This window comes from Heterodontus francisci, chromosome 26, assembly GCF_036365525.1.
Source record: "Heterodontus francisci isolate sHetFra1 chromosome 26, sHetFra1.hap1, whole genome shotgun sequence".
NCBI lineage: Eukaryota > Metazoa > Chordata > Chondrichthyes > Heterodontiformes > Heterodontidae > Heterodontus > Heterodontus francisci.
Window position 1 is genome coordinate 60,717,500 of NC_090396.1, and position 21,591 is coordinate 60,739,090.

General features: G+C 43.9%; 1 protein-coding gene across 1 annotated transcript in view; it reads left to right on the top strand.

Moving 5' to 3' along the window:
• LOC137384384 (dynein axonemal heavy chain 17-like) overlaps positions 1-21,591 on the top strand; it is a 1,056,876-nt gene that overhangs the window by 766,028 nt on the left and 269,257 nt on the right. Inside the window, exon 55 of the mRNA XM_068058353.1 lies at positions 11,708-11,974. Within this exon, the coding sequence (XP_067914454.1) occupies positions 11,708-11,974 (267 nt within the window). The remainder of the gene's footprint in view (positions 1-11,707; positions 11,975-21,591) is intronic.

Sequence of the window (21,591 nt, forward strand, 5' to 3'; positions counted from 1 at the left end):
CACTCAACCAAGCCATTGGTATCATTCTGGAGTCTACAGCTATCCTCTACACGGCCAATTTTTGTGTCATCAGTAAATTTCCCAATCATGCCTCTGACATTTGAGTCCAAATCATTAATATACATCACAAACAGCAAGGGATCCAACACTGAGCCCTGTGGAACGCCACTGGAAACCATTTTCTATTCGCAAAAACATCCATTGACTACTATACTTTGTTTCCTGTGACTGAGCCAATTTTGGATCCAACCTGCCACATTCCCCTGTATCCCATGGGCTTTCATTTTACTGACCAGTCTGCCATGCGGGATCTTGTCAAGTGCCTTACTAAAATCCGTGTAGACCACATCCACTGCACTACCCTCATCAATCCTCCTTGTTACTTCCTCAAAAAACTCAATCAAGTTAGTAAGACATGACCTTCCCTTAACAAATCCATGCTGTCTTTCCCTGATTAATCCGTGCCTTTCTAAATAGCAGTTTATCCTGTCCCTCAGAATTGATTCTAAAAAATTGTTCAACAACGAGATCAGACTGAACGGCCTATAATTATTTGGCCTATCCATCACACCCTTTTTAAACAATGGTATAACGTTTGCAGACCTCCAATCCTCTGGGACCTTGCCCGTATCCAGTGAGGATTTGAAGATGATCCTCAGCGCATCTGCTATTTCCTCCCTGGCTTCCTTTAACAACCTGGGATGCAATCCATCCGGCCCTGGCAATTTATCCACTTTCAAGGATGTCAGACCCTCTAGTACTTACTCTGTCATTATGCTCATCATATTTAATATTTCACACTTCTCCTCTTTAACTACAATGTCTGCATCAACCCTCTCCTTTGTGAAGACAGAGACAAACAACTCATCAAGAACCCTGCCCACATCTTCTGCATCAACGCATAAGTTCCCTTGTACATCTCTGATAGGCCCTACCCTTTTCTTAGTTATCCTCTTGCTCTTAATGTACTGATAAAACATCTTTGGGTTTTCCTTGATCTAACCTGCCAATAATTTTTTATGTCCTCTCTTTGCTTTTCTAATTTCCTTTTTTACTTCAACCCTGCACTTTCTATACTCCTCTAGGCTTTTTAAAGTATTAATTTTTTTGTAATCATCATACGCTTTCTTTTTCTGCTTTAACTTACCCTGTAAGCTGCTAGATAACCAGGGAGCTCTAGATTTGGCAGTACCACCCTTTATCTTTGTGGGGACATGTCTACACTGTGCCTGTATTATCTCAGTTCAGAATGCCTTCCACTGGTTTGGCACTGATTTTCCTTCAAGTAGCTGTATCCAGTCCACCTTCGCCAGGTCACCTCTCAGTTTCGTAAAATTTGCCTTCCCCCAATGAAGAACTTTTACTCCTGTTTTATCTTTGTCCTTTTCCATGATTATGCTAAAACTAACTGTCTTATGGTCACTATCTCCAAAATGGTCACCCACTGTTACTTCATCCACTTTCCCAGATTCATTACCGAAGACTAAATCTAGAATTGCACCCACTCTCGTTGGGCTTGTTACGTGCTGGCTAAAAAGGTTCTCTTGAATGCAGTTCAAGAATTTTGTGCCCTCTGGGTCCTTAACACTGTTTGTATCCCATTTGATATTAAGGTAGTTGAAATCCCCAACTATTATTGCCCTATAGTTTTTGCACTCAGAAATTTGCCTATATATTTGTTCTTCTATCTCCCTCTCACTACTTGCGGGTCTCCAGTACACTCCTCATAGTGTGGCTGCCCTTTTTTTATTTCTGAGCTCCACCCCATATGGCCTCACATGATGATTCATTTAGCATATCATCCCTCCTCAAAGCTGTTATTGATTCTTTAACTAATAATGCTACACCCCCTCCTTTTTTATCCCCCTCTCTATCCCGCCTGAAAACTCTATATCCAGGGATGTTGAGCTGCCATTCTTGCCTGTCTGTAAGCCAAGTTTTCATTATAGCAATGATACCGTGTTGCCATGTGTCTATCTGTGTCCTCAACTCATCGGCTTTATTTAATATACTCCTTGCATTTAAATAAATACCCTTTAACACTGCCAAATTCCTGTGCTGCACACTTTTTAACCGTTGCTTAAAAGGTCACCCATTTAAGACAGAGATCAGGAGAAATTTTTTCTCTCAGTGGGTCGTGACTCTTTGGAACTCTTTTCCTTCAAAGGCGGTGGAAGCAGAGTCTTTGAATATTTTTAAGGCAGAGATAGATAGATTCTTGATAAGCAAGGGGGGTGAAAGGTTATTGGGGGTAGGCAGCAATGTGTAGTTGAGGTTACAATCAGATCAGCCATGATCTTGTTGAATGGTGGAGCAGGCATGAGGGCCTACACCTGCTCTTAATTCATATGTACATATGTATGTACATGAAAGGATATAATGAACAACTGGTTTAGCCATCCATTGCCAGATCTGGCAGGACCACATAAAGTACTATAGGGTTCTACTCTCGTCTGCTAAATTTGCTGACTTCCTAGATCCTCCGGGAATGCAAAGATAGAAACATAGAAAATAGGAGCAGGAGTAGGCCATTCGGCCCTTCGAGCCTGCTCCGCCATTCATGATGATCATGGCTGATCATCCAACTCAGTAGCCTGTTCCGGCTTTCGCCCCATACCCTTTGATCCCTTTCGCCCCAAGAGCTATATCTAACTCCTTCTTGAAAACATACAATGTTTTGGCCTCAACTGCTTTCTGTGGTAGCGATTTCCACAGGCTCACCATTCTCTGGGTGAAGAAATTTCTCCTCAGTCCTGAAAGGTTTACCCTGTATCCTTAGACTATGACCCCTGGTTCTGGACTCCCCCACCATCGGGAACATCCTTCCTGCATCTACCCTGTCAAGTCCTGATAGAATTTTATAGGTTTCTTTGAGATCCCCCCTCACTCTTCTGAACTCCAGTGAATATAATCCTAATCGACTCAATCTCTCCTCATACGTCAGTCCCGCCAACCCAGGAATCAGTCTGGTAAACCTTTGCTGCACTCCCTCTATAGCAAGAACATCTTTCCTCAGATAAGGAGACCAAAACTGCACACAATATTCCAGGTGTGGCCTCACCAAGGCCCTGTATAATTGCAGCAAGACATCCCTGCTTCTGTACTCGAATCCCTTCACTATGAAGACCAACATACCATTTGCCTTTTTTACCGCCTGTTGCACCTGCATGCTTACCTTCAGTGACTGGTGTATGAGAACACCCAGGTCTCGTTGCGTACTCCCCTTTCTCAGTTTATAGCCATTCAGATAATAATCTGCCTTCCTGTTTTTGCTACCAAAGTGGATAACCTCACATTTATCCACATTATACTGCATCTGCCATGCATTAGCCCACTCACTCAACCTGTCCAAATCACCCTGAAGCCTCTCTGCATCCTCCTCACAACTCACCCTCCAACCCAGTTGTGTGTCATCTGCAAATTTGGATATATTACATTTAGTGACCTCATCTAAATTATTAATGTATATTGTGAATAGCTGCGGTCCTAGCACCGATCCCTGTGTACGCCCCTAGTCATCGCCTGCCATTCGGAAAAAGACCCATTTATCCCTATTCTTTGTTTCCTGTCCGCCAACCAATTTTCTATCCATTGCAATACACTACCCCCAATCCCATGCGCTTTAATTTTACATGCTAATCTCTTATGTGGGACTTTGTCGAAAGCCTTCTGAAAGTCCAAATAAACCACATCCACTGGCTGTCCCTCATCAACTCTACTAGTTACATCCTCTAAGAATACTAGTAGATTTGTCAAGCACGATTTCCCTCTTGTAAATCCATGCTGATTCTGCCCGTATCTACCACTGTTCTCCAAGTGCTCTGCTTTAAAATCTTTGATTATAGACTCTATAATTTTCCCCACTGCTGACGTCAGGCTGACTGGTCTATAATTCCCTGCTTTCTCTCTACCTCCCTTTTTAAATCGTGGGGTTACATTAGCTACCCTCCAATCTGTAGGAACTATTCCAGACTCTATAGAATCTTGGAAGATGACCACCAATGCATCCACGATTTCTAGGGCCACTTCCTTAAGTACTCTGGGATGTAAATCCCTGGGGATTTATCGGCCTTCAATCCCATCAATTTCCCCAACACCATTTCTCTATTAATACTGATTTCCTTCAGTTCCTCTCTCTCACTAAGCCCTGTGTTCCCCAACATTTCTGGTATGATATTTGTGTCCTCCTTTGTGAAGACAGAACCAAAGTATACATTTAGTTGGTCAACCATTTCTTTATTCCCCATAATAAGTTCCCCTGTTTCTGACTGTAGGGGATGACATTTTTCTTCACCACTCTTTTTCTCTTCACATACATATAGAAACTTTTACAGTCAGTTTTTATGTTCCCCGCAAGCTTATTCTCGTACACTATTTTTCCCTTAATCAATCCCTTGGTCCTCCTTTGCTGAATTCTGAACTGCTCCCAATCCTCAGGTCTGTTGTTTTTTCTGGCAGATTTATATGCCTCTTCCTTGGATCTAATGCTATCTCTAATTTCCCTTGTAAGCCATGGTTTGGCTATCTTTCTGGTTTTACTTTTGTGCCAGACAGGGATAAGCAATTGTTGCAGTTCATCCATGCGCTCTTTGAATGTTTGCCATTGCTTATCCACCGTCATCCCTTTAAGTAACGTTTCCCAATCCGTCATAGCCGACTCGCACCTCATACCTTCGTAGTTTCCTTTATTAAGATTCAGGACCCTAGTCTCAGAATCAATTACGTTACTCTCCATCTTGATGAAGAATTCTATCATATTATGGTCGCTCGTCCCCAAGGGGTCTTGCACTACTAGATTGTCAATTATTCCTCTCTCATTACACAATACCCAGCCTAGGATGGCCTGTTCCCTCGTTGGTTCCTCAACGTATTGGTCCAGAAAACCATCCCGTATACACTACAAGAATTCCTCCTCCATGGTATTATGACTAATTTGATTTGCCCAATTTATTTACAGATTAAAGTCACCCATAATTACAGATGTTCCTTTATCGCATACATCTCTAATTTCCTGTTTAATGCCATTCCCAACATCACCACTACAGTTTGGGGGTCTAGATACAACCCCCACTAACGTTTTTTGCCCCTTAGTGTTTCTCAGCTCTACTCATATAGATTCCACATCGTCAGAGCTACTATCTTTCCTCACTATTGCGTTAATTTCCTCTTTAAGCAGCTATGCAACTCCACCGCCTTTCGCTTTTTATCTGTCCTTCCTAAATACTGAATATCCCTGGATGTTCATTTCCCATCCCTGGTCACCATGCAGACATGTCTCCATAATCCCGACTATATCATACCCGTTTACATCTATTTGCGCGATTAATTCATCCACTTTATTGCGAATGCTCCGCGCATTAAGGCACAAAGCATTAAGGCCTGTTTTTTTAACATTACTTGCCCTCTTTCCACTATTTTTCACTGTGGCCCTGTTTGATTCTGGCCCTTGATTTCTCTGACTATCACTTTTCTTATTCCCCTTACTGTCTTTTGTTCTTGTCTTTGATCCCCCCTCCTCTCATTCCTTGCATAGGTTCCCATCCCCCTGCCATTTTAGTTTAAACCCTCCACAACCACTCTAGCAAATACTCCCCCTAGGACATCAGTCCCAGTCCTGCCCAGGTGTAACCCGTCGAGTTTGTACTGGTCCCACCTCCCCCGGAACCTGTCCCAATGCCCAAGGAATCTAAAACCCTCCCCCTCACATCATCTCTGCAGCCACATTTTCATCCGATATATCCGACTATTTCTACTCTGACTAGCACGTGGCACTGGTGGTAATCCTGAGATCATTACCTTTGAGGTCCTACTTTTCAACTTACTTCCTAGCTCCCTATATTCTGCTTTTAGGACCTCATCCTTTTTTTTACCTGTGTCGTTTGTACCAATGTGTACCACGACCACTGGCTGTTCACCCTCCCCCTTCGAATGTCCTGTAACCGCTCTGAGACATTCTTCACCCTAGCACCAGGGAGGCAACATTCCATCTTGGAATCTCTTTTTCAGCCACAGAAACACTTATCTATTCCCCTTACAATTGAATCCCCTATAACTATTGCATTCCCACACTTTTTACTCCTCCCCTGTGCAGCAGAGCCAACTGTCGTGCAACAAATTGGGCTGTTGCTGCTTTCCCCTGAGAAGCCATTCCTCCCAACAGTATCCAAAGCAGTATACCTGTTTTGCAGGGCAATAGCCACAGGAGATTCCTGAACTGCCTGCTTAATCCTCTGGCTCTGCCTGGTGGTCACCCATTCCCCTCCTGCCTGTGGGGTCTGAGCCTGTGGTGTGACCCCTAGCTTCTTTTTTCTACTGCAAATCATCTTCTTAAACCCCTCTCCCCTGTCTCTCCACCCTCATCTCCAAAAATAAATGTGAGGACTTCCTGTCACTAAGATCGAGAGCATGCATCAGCTGACTTTGCTGCGTCCCTCCCATCTGCTAACCCACCAAGCATCCTCTAAAGTTCCCTGTTGCTCTAGCCCTGAACTCGCATCTTTATCTAGTTCCTCTCCTATTTCCATCATGCCTTCTCCAAGCCTACCTTGTCCATGAGACCCACCTCTGCTCCCTGGGCCCTATTCCCATGGCTCTTATCAAAGTCACAAATAACATTCTTGTCCCAGTCTCACTTCCCTTTCTTCAATTTAAATTACCAGTGATCTCTGTTTTGGCTTGACTTTTTTTTAGAATTTTGATGGATCAGAATAATACAGACTAAATTCCTATTCATTCAGTTTAAATGGTTGAGAGCTCTTTTTCCAGGTGCTGACACCACAACTGTGTCTTCTGTGTCTGTTAGAACAAACTGTCTTCAAGTAACAGCCAGTTCAAAACTGAATTGTAACAAATGTATCGCATGAGACTCACTCCCAGTGGCTGTTTCCATGGTATCGATAATGCACCCTTTGAATCGCAGTCTCCAAATGGCGGTTTCTGAGGCAACGACAATGCACCTTCCTATAACTCCTGAGGCTTGCTGGTTCTTAAAGCAATATTGATCCCTTGCAAGCCTTTAAAGCAAACCGCATATTCCAATTAAAAACTACAGGAACATGACAGTACCCAGTCCTTGATGATGGTGATTATTTTAAATTCCTTCCTTTCTTTCAACTCTTGATTCACAATTATTTCTGGAATGTATCCTCTACAGTGAAGGCAGATGCAAAATTCCTCTGCCATTTCCTTATTTTCCATTAACTCCCCAGACTTACTCTCTAGAGGACCAACATGCACTTTACTTACTCTTCCTTTTTAAATACCTGTAGAAACTCTTACTATCCATTTTTATATTTATATCCAGCTTTCTCTCATACTCTAATTTCTTTCTCATTATTTTTTTAGTCATTCATTGCTGTTTTTTATATTCTGTCCAATCTTCTGACCAGCCACTACTCTTTGCTGAATTGTCCGCTTTTTCTTTCAATTTGATACTATCTTTAACGTCCTTAGTTAGCCACGGATGGTGTGCCCTTCCCTGAGTGTTAAGAAGTATCTCCTTAAATGTCTGCCACTGCATCTCTACTGACTTATCCCATAACTTAATTTCCTGTTTGCTTTCGCCAGCTCTGTCATCGAACCCTCATAATTCCCCTTATTTAAGTTTAAAACACTAGTCTTAGAGCCACACGTCTCACCCTCAAGCTGAATGCGAAATTCAATCATGTTGTGACCACTGCTACCTCAGGGCACCTTTACTATGAGGTCATTATTGATTCTGTCTTGTTACACATATCAGAGCTTGGCATCAATGCCCACATTCCAGATAGGATTCAGGAGCCAGTTGGTAGGAGAATATCCATTGTCCCCCAGAATCCATCCTGTCATCTAATAGTATAGTTAAAACAGGGAGAGTACTGAGGAGTGGCACAGTATGAAAGCAATATGATTACTGCCAGGAAACCAGACACAGTCCAGCATGACTTATTGCCAATGGTAACAAGCAAGTTGCACATTGAGCAAATGGAAGACTTTCCTGTTTAGAAACAGAGGTGCTTCATAGCGCAAGGCTATGTGTGTACAGTCGATGATACCCTGCAATACAGGCAATTCCCAGTGTTCTTTTTTCAAGGCTGTCACCCTCCAAGAGTTGATGAACTGCTGATGCCTTACAAAGAGAGCAGCAGTGACCTGCCAAATCACTATCTGTATAGCAAATTGACTGATAGAACATAGAACATTACAGCGCAGTACAGACCTTTCGGCCCTCGATGTTGCGCCGACCTGTGAAACCATCTGACCTACACTATTCCATTTTCATCCATATGTCTATCCAATGACCACTTAAATGCCCTTAAAGTTGGCGAGTCTACTACTGTTGCAGGCAGGGCGTTCCACGCCCCTACTACTCTCTGAGTAAAGAAACTACCTCTGACATCTGTCCTATATCTATCACCCCTCAAATTAAAGCTATGTCCCCTCGTGTTTGCCCTCACCATCTGAGGAAAAAGACTCTCACTGAATCTGTGGTTGGAATCCCAAGAACCAGATGGAGACTGAATGGATCTGGATTTCTGAAGTAGAGATTTAACTGTGTGTGCACAAAGACAAGTGCTGAAATAGAGAAGATGCTATTAGGGATGATGTTCAAAAGAAGTTTGGATGGAGCTAGAGACATAAAAGTTTAGAGCCACAAGGACCTTCACTACCCTGGTGTTGGGCTCCAATTCTTCCTGCAACTGGTGGCATAGGTATATGACTGTCAACTGTTGCCATGTAACTTCCTTAAACACTGCTCTTCTGTAAGGTTCCGGCATGATGATCAGTTCTGGAAGGCCTCCTGTGCTCTTCTCTCCTTTGCATTCTACTTGCAACCTCTGGTGCCTTCCTGGATGTTACTCCTCCTGTTCATCAAAGGTTATGCCTATGTTCAGCAGTTGTGAGCAAGAAAAGGCAGTAAACAGATAAAGCCCTCCACAAGCTGTTTCTTCCAAAATATTAGCAGCCAAAAACATGACTTAAATGCAGCTTTGCAGCATAAAGCGACTCACCAGAGACTTATCATAATGGAGGTGAGAATCCCTTTGAAAGCACTTTTGAAAGCTGCTTCCCAAGGAAATGATGTTTGAGGTGTATATAGACACCAATTCAGGAAAGAGCCCTAATTCAGGTGCAGAATCATGATTTTAATATCTAAATAATGTAGGCAGCCACTGGGGTTGCCTATTGAGCTTGAACCAATGTGGCATTGCTGGCATTTTCAGCGCATTTTCCAGCAGGTTATATCATGGTCTTCTTACTTATGTTTCTTTCTTTGGTTTCTCTTATTGTGCCTCTTTTTGTCTCATGAGCAGATCACTGCTGCCATTTAAACAGCTCCTGTTCTCAATGTAAGCACTTTACAGGTCATTCTATTTCTTTTCCACTGTATATGTTCTGTTCTTTTTAAAATGCTGTTCGTTGGTAATATCTTCCAGTTCTGAGGAAGGGTTTCAAAACCAAAAGGTTGACTTATGTTCCCTCAACAGATGCAGCCTGATCTACTGAGTGTTCTTGTTTCAGATTTCCAGCCATGTTTTGCTTTTGTTATGCACAGAAATATGCTTTCCCTTCCATCCAGATGACTTTATAAACCTACATGAAGCAGCTTCTTCTACAAGCTATAAGACCCTCTACCTGGTCTAAAGGTTCTAGCCTTTACTTCGAGTATCAATGGCACACTGGCCACAGTTCACTCATGTCCTTTAGGGAAGGAAATCTGCCGTCCTTCCCTGGTCTGGCCTACATGTGACTCCAGACCCACAGCAATGTGGTTGACTCTTAAAAAAATGTCCTGTGAAATGGCCTAGCAAGCCACTCTGTTCAAGGGCAATTAGGGATGGGCAATAAATGCTGGCCTAGCCAGCGACGCTCACATCCCACAAACGAATAAAAAAACCAACTTGGATACTGTTCCACTAGATGTGGTACACCTTTATTACACCTCTAAGCAATAGTACATTCTCACGATAATATCGGTTGCTTAGCAGTCCTGCGAGCCGGAGACCGTCTCAATGGTCAATCCGCTGATGAATCATCCGTGTGCGACTTCCGGATGGCCAACCACACCACCCTAACCACTGCAGCAAAGATGTTCCTGTGGGCTCTTACTTTATATCTTTTTTTGCTATGGGTCTGTTCCATATATTTTAAAACCTGTCTTTAACTCCTTCAATTGGTCTGCAATTACCTCACTGTCCTTTGGAAAAACAAAGTATAAGGCTACAGGTTTGGGGCTCATGTAGGAATTTCAAGGCCCATTGCTTCAGATAAGCACAGTTGGGCGGCACAGTGGCGCAGTAGTTAGCACCACAGCCTCACAGCTCCAGCGACCCAGGTTCGATTCTGGGTACTGCCTGTGCAGAGTTTGTAAGTTCTCCCTGTGACCATGTGGGTTTCTGCCGGGTGCTCTGGTTTCCTCCCACAGCCAAAGACTTGCAGGTTTATAGGTAAATTGGCCATTGTAAATTTCCCCTAGTGTAGGTAGGTGGTAGGAGAATGGTGGGGATGTGGTAGGGAATATGGGATTAATGTAGGATTGGTATAAATGGGTGGTTGTTGGTCAGCACAGACTTGGTGGGCCAAAGGGCCTGTTTCAGTGCTGTATCTCTCCATAACAAAGACAGTTTCTCTGCTTTGTTATCTCTAGCACCATTATCAATCTTCAGACAGACATGTTTTTTTAACGAGCAAGGCTTGGATCTCTTCCCAGATGCTAGCACCTTTGCAGTTTAATTAGTTTTGCAGACCTTGCTAATTCTGACAAGGCATTGTCATGACCTGAACTGAGCAGCTTGCCTTGCGTTTTCAAGCCCACAATACAGTTTTTTAGATGTCTTCGATCTGGGTACTCCAATGTTCCATGTTGCCACCATGAGACAGACTCCACCACAACTGGTTTACATTCATTAATACAAAAGAAATAAAAGAACAGTTACATGGTTAAAAAATAATTGTACGTTAAACGGTACAATAATACATTGGCTTACAAAGCATAGTGTTATAGAATGCTATCTGATCACATGGCATCTACAATTAAACTTTGCTGTAGATTTCTAGCTTGTTCTTGTCCAAGGGTTTTATCTTTAGTCCTACTGAACATGGATTGGGATGATGTCATATTTTTCAATTGGTTTTTATGTTGTTAAAAATATAATTTTATTGTCATCTGCAGTGCTTACGTACCTTTATAAGTTATCTTGTTGAGTGATTTTTTTTATATTTCACATTCTTAGAGATATATTTAATAAGTATGAGCTCTGACTCAAAAGGCTGAATGGGTAAATGCACTACGCGATACATTAATAAGCCATAAAGATCAAAAAACTGGAACTCTTCTATGTACCACTGGAGTCGTGAAAAATCGCAATGGGTTGCGATCCTTTTAAGATATTTTGACATGACTTCATGACCATGGCAATATTGCCCATGACATTTCCTGTTCCAATACAGTATATGAAAGGGACAACACTACAAGGTTTCCTTTTGATATCATCACTGCAAAATACAATTTAATCTTGTTTACTGGGAAATGACACTTTTTATACTTTTATAGTTTCACCCAGTAAAGTTTTCAACTACCCTGAAAATAATTCAACAATCCCAGAATATCTATCCATCCTTACAACCTGAAGTATTATAATTTTATTGGGGAATCAAAGTAAACAAAAATTAATCTGTTAAATGAGGTACAAATATTGATTTACTTTAACATTGTTGTTTAAATTAGATAGATCTTGGTACTCAGTATATTAATGCTGGAGTGAAAAACCATGGAACAGTATTTCTGATGACGGATTCCCAAGTGGCAGAGGAGGTGTTTCTCGTGCTTATTAATGACCTTTTGGCATCTGGTGAGATTCCAGGACTATTTCAGGATGATGAATTTGAAAATATTATTGGCGCCATGAAAAATGAAGTTAAATTACTGGGTTTGCAGGATACTAGAGAAAACTGCTGGAAATTCTTCATAGACAGAGTGAGGAGGCAACTAAAGGTATGGTTAATGGAATTTTTGCAATTTTCTTTCATTTTATAGTCAGCCACCCATGCCGTTAAATTCAGAAAACAAAGGCAAACGTTGTTTTCAGATGAAAGACTTTAGAGGATGGCAGATAGTTGGACCAGAATATGCTGAAATAATTCAACTTGCATTTCAAAGTTCATATATCCTGCCCTTATTTTTCTGTAATATTTTGATCAAACGTATAGAAATTTAGGAAGCAGACAAGTAGATCTCAATGCAGCAGAGGTGTTTCTCTGCAGTACAGACTGTGCAGTTGAAAGGTAGAAAATTGTGACTCTAAACACCACCACTGACAGGAAGATGTAATTTCGATTTATATAAGCAGGTTCCTCTTCACTGTGGACAGGGAATGCATGCAGACGTATGATATTACGAGTCTGTCTCCCATGAAACTGCCTGTCTGCATTAACCTTCACTATAAAGTATAGCTGAGGTAATTAGTTAGCTTCAAAATTTAGGTTTTTCTTTCTTTAAAAATTTAACTAATTTAAGCAAAAAAAAAAAAATTTATCTTTCATTCTTTCCCTTTCTTCCTCTCTACCTTTCTTACCCCAGTCTCTCTCTTTTCTGGTGGCAGAGTCACAGCTTTGGGCAAAATTATCAAGTCTAAGCCCAGGCTTTTGGGAGAGGCTAAGGCCTTCAAGAAAACGTTAATGTAGGCATCAAAAGACACAAAGATGATTCAATCAGAGAGTCTTACAACACAGAAGAAGGCAATTTGGCCCGTTGTGTGTGTGCCAGCTCTTCAAAAAGGCGATCTAATTCATCCCACTGGCCAACTTTTTCCCCATAACAGTTTTTCCTTTTCAAGTACATATCTCATTCCCTTTTGAAATTTACATTTGAATCTATTTCCACTACCCCTTCAAGCAGTGCATTCCAGATCATCATACCTTGCTGCCTTTAACAAATCTATTTTGGTTGTCATTTACTAACCATGTACTTCCAAGTGATAATTAATTTTTTCCTGGATTATGGTCTCAAAAGACCACTGACATGAGACTGACCGGCCTGTAGTTCCCTATTTATAGCTCCCCTTTTTTGAACAAGGGTGTAACATTTGCAACCTTCCAGCTCTCTGGCACTCCCATATTCAAGGAGACTCAAAAGAATGTGGCCAAAGCATAAACTATTTCCAACCTTATTTATGCGAGTAATCTAAGATGTGTCCCACCTGCATCAGGTGACTTTTTTTTAAATTTGAGCTCTGCCAACCTTTTCAGTACCTCCTTTATTTTTATCCTTTCTAATTTCTCTATCCACTCTTCCTTTAGCATGACATTGGCGGGATCATCTTTTGTGAAGACAGCTGCAAAATACTTAATTAGTATCTCAGCCATGCCCTTGCCTGCACAGGAATATTTCCTTTTTGGTCCCTAATCAACCCAACTCTTCCTTTAAGTTTCCTTTTGCTCCTTATATGTTTTATGAAATACTTCTGTGTTTCCTTTTATGTCATCCGCTAATCTTTTCTCATACACACGCTTTGCTCTTCTTAGTTCACTTTTCAGTACTTCCCTGTATTTTGCTTGATTTTCTACTGTATTATGAATTTGACATTGATCATAAACCTTCTTTATCTGTATCTAGGCTATATCTAGGCTGTATCAGACTATTTTAGATCTAGTAAGGTGTAATGAGGTAGGATTAATAAGAGATATCATAGTTAAGGATCCTCTAGGGGGTAGCAATCACAAAATTTCAAATTCAGTTTGAGGGCGAGCAACTTGGGTCTCAAAAACCAGTGTCCTCAACTTAAACAAGGGCAATTACAGAGGTGTGAGTTGTCCTAAGAGTTGTCTAAAGCTGGCTGGGAAAATAAGCTAAGGGGAAGGTCAGTGGATGAGCAGTGGCAGACATTTAAGCAGATACTTCATAACGCTCAGCAAAAACCTATCCCAGTCAAAAAGAAGGACTTAATGAGAAGGATGAACCACCCGTGGTTAACAAAGGCTGTCAAGGAGAATATCCAATCAAAAACTAAGGCATACAAAGTAGCAAAAACTAGTGATAGGCTAGAAGATTGGGAATTTTTTAGGAATCAGCAGCAGATGACTACAAAGCTAATAAAGAGGGAGAAAATTGATTATGAAAGTGAATTGGCAAGAAATATAAAAACAAACAGCAAGAGCTTCTACGGGTATATAAAAAGAGAGTAGCTAAAGTGAGTGTGGGATCCTTGGAGGATACAACTGGAGAATTGATAATGGGGAACAGGGAAATGGCAGATAATTTAAACCAATACTTTGCATTGGTCTTCACAGTGGAGGACACTATAAACATCCCACAGATATCAGATAAGCAAGGAGCTAATGGGAGGAAAGATCTTGTAACAGTCTCTATCATGAGGGACAAAGTATTTGACAAACTAATGTGCCTAAAATCAGACAAGTCGCCAGGACCTGATGGCCCACATCCAAGGGTTTTAAAGAAGGTGGCTGCAGAGATAGTGGAGGCATAGGTCGAAATATTCCAGAACTCACTGGATTCTGGGAGGGTCCCAGCAATTGGAAAACCGCTAATGTGATGCCCCTGTTCAAGAAGGGATGGAGACAAAAAGCAGGAAACTATCGTCCAGTCAGCCTAACATCGGTCGTTGGGAAAATGCTAGAGTCCATTATTAAAGAAGAAATAGCAGGACATTTAGAAAAGCTTAACGCAATCAAACAGTCAACATGGTTTTGTGAAAGGGAAATCATGTTTGACAAATTTGCTGGAGTTCTTTGAGGATATAACAAGCAGAGTTGATAAAGGGGAACTGGTAGATGGAGTGTATTTGGATTTCCAGAAGGCATTCAATAAAGTGCCACATAAAAACTTATTGCACAAGATAAGAGCTCACTGTATTGGGGGTAATGTATCAGCATGTATTGAAGATTGGTTAACTCACAGAAGACAGAGAGTCATGATAAATAGGTATTTTTCAGGTTGGAAAGACGTAGCAAGTAGAGTGGCACAAGGATCAGTCCTAGGGCCTCAATTATTTACTATCTATATTAATGACTTGGAGGAGGGGGCAGAGTTTAATATATCCAAATTTGCTGACAATACAAAAATAAGTGGGAGGGCATGTCATGATGAGGACATAAGGAATCTGCAAGGGGATATAGATAGGTTGAGTGAGTGGGCAGAAACTTGGCAGATGGAGTTTAATGAAGGAAAGTGTGAGGTCATGCACTTTGGCAGCAAGAATCAAAAGGCAGACTATTATTTAAATGGAGAGAGACTTCAAAAAAGTGCAGCACAGAGGGATCTGGGTGTTCTTGTGCATGAAACACAAAAAGTTAACATGCAGGTGCAGCAAGTAATTAAGAAGGCAAATGGAATTTTGGCCTTTATTGCTAGGGGCTTGGAGTTTAAAAATAGGGAAGTCTTGTTACAACTGTACAGGGTGTTGATGAGGCTGCACCTGGAGCACTTTTTACAGTTTTGGTCCCCGTTTTTAGGAAAGGATATACTGGCATTGGAGTCTGTTCAAAAGAGATTCACGAAGCTGATTCCTGGGATGAAAGGGTTGACTTATCAAAAACGGTTAAACAGGTTAGGCCTGTATTCCTTAGAGTTCAGAAGAATGAGGGGTGATCTTATTGAAAAATACAAGATTCCGAGGAGGCTTGACAGGGTAGATGTTCAGAAGATGTTTGTTTCCACTACTGGGGGAATCTCAAACTAGGGGACATAGTTACAGAATAAGGGGACACTCATTTAAAACTGAGATGCAAAGGAATTTCTTCTCTCAGAGGGTAGTGAATATCTGGAATTCTATACCCCAGAGAGTTGTGGAGGCTAGGTCACTGAAAGTATTTAAAGAGGAGATAGATAGATTTTTGAAATATCACGGAGTTGAGGGCTATGAAAGAGGGGTTGAGGTGTGCGATAGATTAGCCACGATCTTATTGAATGGTGGGGCAGGCTTGAGGGACCGATTGGCCTACTCCTGTTCCTATTTCTTATGTTCTTATGTATCATTTTAATTTTAATTAGTTATCCAGAGAACTCTGGCTTTGGATGTCCTTCCTTATCCCCTCACAGGAATGTGTTTAATCTGAATCTAAACTATATCCTCCTGGAAGGCCTTCCCTTGTTCATTTACTGTTTTACATGATAATTTTTGTTTCCAATCCATCCGGATCAGCTCCCATTTTAACTCCTTGAAATCAGCCCTCTTCCAGTTGACTACCTTCATCTTTGATTGTTCCTTGGCCTTTTGCACAACTACTCTGAATCTAATGAAATCGTGATTACTATTTCTTAAATATTCCCCCAATGAAACATGGTCCTTTTGCCCCAATGCGTGGAGTGCATGGAGAGACAGCAGGCTCGTCACCACCCATCACCCAGCAATCTTCCTGCGGGCAGGATAGGCCGACAACGGCCTTCCCACCCACAGGACAATTGAGGCCCTTAAGTGGCCTATTAATGGGAGAGACCAAGGTTAAGGGAGTAAACCCTAACAGAACATCCGGAGCGGAACCCCATAGGCGGTCATGTGTCACCTTTGGCATGTTTCCGGCAGTTCCTGCAGCCATACCGGTGCCAAATGTTATGCTCTGCACTCCTTTGGACCCCACCAGAAAGGCCGAGAGGGGGGTTTTGACGATTGGGCAACTCTCAACCTCCATAAATTCGCCCAGGCATGCGCCATGGAGAGGTCACTGCATAGTTGCCTCACAGCGACTGAAACAACACGGAAGGCAGCAGTTACGGGTTATAAGTCCAGCTAAATTGGCATAGAAACTGGGCGCCATGGGTTGCCTTGGTCGGTGGGAGAGGTCATCACACCTCACTGGACAGCTACTGCCCGCCTCAAACCGGGCAGCCCCCGGTCAATAAGGTTCTGTCCCGCCACAGTCTACCTGCTTCAGTGGGTGCTTGGAGCTCAGGGTCATTGCCCGAAAGATGGACTGCAACACCGCACCAAACAACATGAAAAAGGAAAGAAGGTACCAGCCCTTCGCTTTGCAAGCTGGAACATCAGAACTATGTGTCCTGGCCTGTCGGAAGACCTTACGCAAATCAACGATTCTCGGAAGACCGCCATCATTAACAACGAGCTCAGTAGACTCAATGTAGACATTGCAGCACTTCAGGAGACTCGCCTCCCCGCGAGTGGCTCTCTAGCAGAGCAAGACTACACCTTCTTCTGGCAGAGCAGGGATCCTGAAGAACCAAGACAGCATGGAGTGGGCTTTGCCATCAGAAACTCCTTGCTCAGCATGATACAGCCTCCCTCAAATGGCTCGGAACGCATACTGTCCATCCGACTGCTCACCACCTCCAATACACCTACTCAGCATCTATGCTCCAACACTCTGCTCCCCACCTGAAGTTAAAAATGAGTTCTACGAGGAACTCCATAACATCATTAGCAGCATCCCCAACACCGAACACCTATTCCTGCTGGGGGACTTTAATGCCAGGGTTGGGGCTGAACATGACTCATGGCCCTCCTGCCTTGGGCTCTATGGCGTTGGAAGGATGAATGAGAACAGGCAGAGACTGCTTGAGTGCTTACCTATCATAACCTCTGCATCACCAACTCGTTCTTTCACACTAAATCCTGTCACCAGGTTTCATGGAGGCACCCAAGATCGCGTCGTTGGCGCCAGCTAGACCTCATCGTCACAAGGCGAGCCTCCTTAAACAGTGTTCAAATCACACGCAGCTTCCACAGTGCGGACTGCGACACCGACCACTCCCTGGTGTGCAGCAAGGTTAGACTTAGACCAAAGAAGTTGCATCATTCCAAGCAGAAGGGCCACCTGCGCATCAACACGAGCAGAATTTCTCATCCACAGCTGTTACAAAAATTTCTAAATTCACTTATAACAGCCCTTCAAAACACTCCCACAGGGGATGCTGAGACCAAGTGGGCCCACATCAGAGACGCCATCTATGAGTCAGCTTTGACCACCTACGGCAAAAGTGCGAAGAGAAATGCAGGCTGGTTTCAATCTCATAATGAAGAGCTGGAACCTGTCATAGCCGCTAAGCGCATTGCACTGTTGAACTACAAGAAAGCCCCCAGCGATTTAACATCCGCAGCACTTAAAGCAGCCAGAAGCACTGCACAAAGAACAGCTAGGCGCTGTGCAAACAACTACTGGCAACACCTATGCAGTCATATTCAGCTGGCCTCAGACACCGGAAACATCAGAGGAATGTATGATGGCATTAAGAGAGCTCTTGGGCCAACCATCAAGAAGATCGCCCCCTTCAAATCTAAATCAGGGGACATAACCACTGACCAACGCAAACAAATGGACCGCTGGGTTGAGCACTACCTAGAACTGTACTCCAGGGAGAATGTTGTCACTGAGACCGCCCTCAATGCAGCCCAGCCTCTACCAGTCATGGATAAGCTGGACATACAGCCAACAAAATCGGAACTCAGTGATGCCATTGATTCTCTAGCCAGCGGAAAAGCCCCTGGGAAGGACAGCATTACCCCTGAAATAATCAAGAGTGCCAAGCCTGCTATACTCTCAGCACTACATGAACTGCTATGCCTGTGCTGGAACGAGGGAGCAGTACCTCAGGACATGCGCGATGCCAATATCATCACCCTCTATAAAAACAAAGGTGACCGCGGTGACTGCAACAACTACCGTGGAATCTCCCTGCTCAGCATAGTGGGGAAAGTCTTTGCTCGAGTCGCTCTGAACAGGCTCCAGAAGCTGGCCGAGCGCGTCTACCCTGAGGCACAGTGTGGCTTTTGTGCAGAGAGATCGACCGTTGACATGCTGTTCTCCCTTCGTCAGATACAGGAGAAATGCTGCGAACAACAGATGCCCCTCTACATTGCTTTCATTGATCTCACCAAAGCCTTTGACCTCGTCAGCAGACGTGGTCTCTTCAGACTACTAGAAAAGATTGGATGTCCACCAAAGCTACTAATTCATCACCTCATTCCATGACAATATGAAAGGCACAATTCAACATGGCGGCTCCTCATCAGACCCTTTTCCTATCCTGAGTGGCGTGAAACAGGGCTGTGTTCTCGCACCCACACTTTTGGGATTTTCTTCTCCCTGCTGCTTTCATATGCGTTCAAGTCTTCTGAAGAAGGAATTTTCCTCCACACAAGATCAGGGGGCAGGTTGTTCAACCTTGCCCGTCAAAGAGCGAAGTCCAAAGTACGGAAAGTCCTCATCAGGGAACTCCTCTTTGCTGACGATGCTGCTTTAACATCTCACACTGAAGAGTGTCTGCAGAGTCTCATCGACAGGTTTGCGGATGCCTGCAATGAATTTGGCCTAACCATCAGCCTCAAGAAAACGAACATCCTGGGGCAGGACGTCAGAAATGCTCCATCCATCAATATTGGCGACCACGCTCTGGAAGTGGTTAAAGAGTTCACCTACCTCGGCTCAACTATCACCAGTAACCTGTCTCTCGATGCAGAAATCAACAAGCGCATGGGAAAGGCTTCCACTGCTATGTCCAGACTGGCCAAGAGAGTGTGGGAAAATGGCGCACTGACACGGAACACAAAAGTCCGAGTGTATCAAGCCTGTGTCCTCAGTACCTTGCTCTTTGGCAGCGAGGCCTGGACAACGTATGTCAGCCAAGAGCGACGTCTCAATGCATTCCATCTTCGCTGCCTCCGGAGAATACTTGGCATCAGGTGGCAGGACCGTATCTCCAACACAGAAGTCCTCGAGGCGGCCAACATCCCCAGCTTATACACACTACTGAGTCAGCGGTGCTTGTGATGGCTTGGCTCTGTGAGCCGCATGGAAGATGGCAGGATCCCCAAAGACACATTGTACAGCGAGCTCGCCACTGGTATCAGACCCACCGGCCGTCCATGTCTCCGCTTTAAAGACGTCTGCAAACGCGACATGAAGTCCTGTGACATTGATCACAAGTCGTGGGAGTCAGTTGCCAGCGTTCGCCAGAGCTGACGGGCAGCCATAAAGGCGGGGCTAAAGTGTGGCGAGTCGAAGAGACTTAGCAGTTGGCAGGAAAAAAGACAGAGGCGCAAGGGGAGAGCCAACTGTGTAACAGCCCCGACAAACAAATTTTTCTGCAGCACCTGTGGAAGAGCCTGTCACTCTAGAATTGGCCTTTATAGCCACTCCAGGCGCTGCTCCACACACCACTGACCACCTCCAGGCGCTTACCCATTGTCTCGCGAGATAAGGAGGCCAAAGAAGAAGGGCCTCTTCCCACCACCGCTGGGATCTTACCAGTGGCGAGTTGAAGCCTCTGCCGCAGGGGAGGAAACCTTGTAAAACGAGGGACCTCCCTCCCTCTGGACCCCAAGACCACCCTCCAGCACCCCCTCGCTGGGGCCTTCCAGACTGGTACCAGTGACCCCGCCTCACTTACCTTGGGTTCAATTTTCCATTTCTGGGCCTGGTTCTGAGGTCTCTGCAGTACTGGCAGTGCCCACTGCTCCAAGTTGCACTGCCGATACTGCTTGGCTGCCAGCCCTCTGATTGGCCGGCAGCTCATGGAGGCGGGATCCCCATCTTTAAAGGGACAGGTATCCTGGCTCCCGAAATTTATGTTTAAAAATACCGGAGGATCGCTCCGGGGGGGCTGCGAAAATGCAAAGGCGGGGTTTCCCCCGCCTTTTCAGCCCAGTATCAGGAGCCCCACCTCCTACACAAAATCCAGTCCTATATATTAGGATGATTGAAGTCGTCCATTATCAATACTCTGTAGATTTTACATCTATTAATGAGTATATAGCTGGAGGCTGAGCTACAGATACTGCGATGCATCAGGGAGGGAAAGTTACCTGGACACTTTGTTCCAGAAGGCAGATACCCCTCATAGGATAGTGTCTTCTGATTTGGTCAGTCGTCAGGGACAGGGGAGTGTTTCTGTGAGTGAGGCTGGTAAGGGGATCGAGAAGGCAGAAGTGGAGGAGCCTCAACCCTTGTAATTGTCTAACATGTTTGAGGTTCTTTCAGCTTGTATGGATGAGAGTGAGGACTGCAGGGTGGATGAACAAACTGACCATGGCACCATGGTACAGGAAGCCATTCAAGCGGGGGTAGTAAATAGGAATGTAGTGGTTCGGGACATCTGCTCGGGGCTGGAGAGGAACATGCTGTGGGGTTTGGGGGGGGGGGAGCGATCCAGTTGTCATGGTCCACATGGGTACTAACGACATAGATAGGACTAGGAAAGAGATTCTGCATAGGTTGTATGAGCAGCTAGGGGCTAAATTAAAAATCAGAACCTCAAAGGTAATAATCTCTGGATTATTACCTGAGCCAGGAGCAAATTGGCATAGAGTAAATAAGATTAGAGAGGTGAATGCATGGCTCAAAGACTGGTGTGGGAGAAATAGGTTTTGATTCACAGGGCACTGACACCAGTACTGAAGAAAGTGGGAGCTGTACCATTGGGACAGTATTCATCTGAACCATGCTGGGACCATTGTTCTCGCAAGTCGTATGACTAGGGCGGTAGAGAGGGCTTTAAACTAAATAGTGGGAGGAAGGGATCATGTGAGAGGAGATGTGGTAAATCAAAGGGAAGCAACAAGGTAATAGAGCAGTGTAGCAATTTGGATAAAGATAACCAGAGTGTGGCAGGAAGGGACAGAGCATACAAACATAACACTGCAC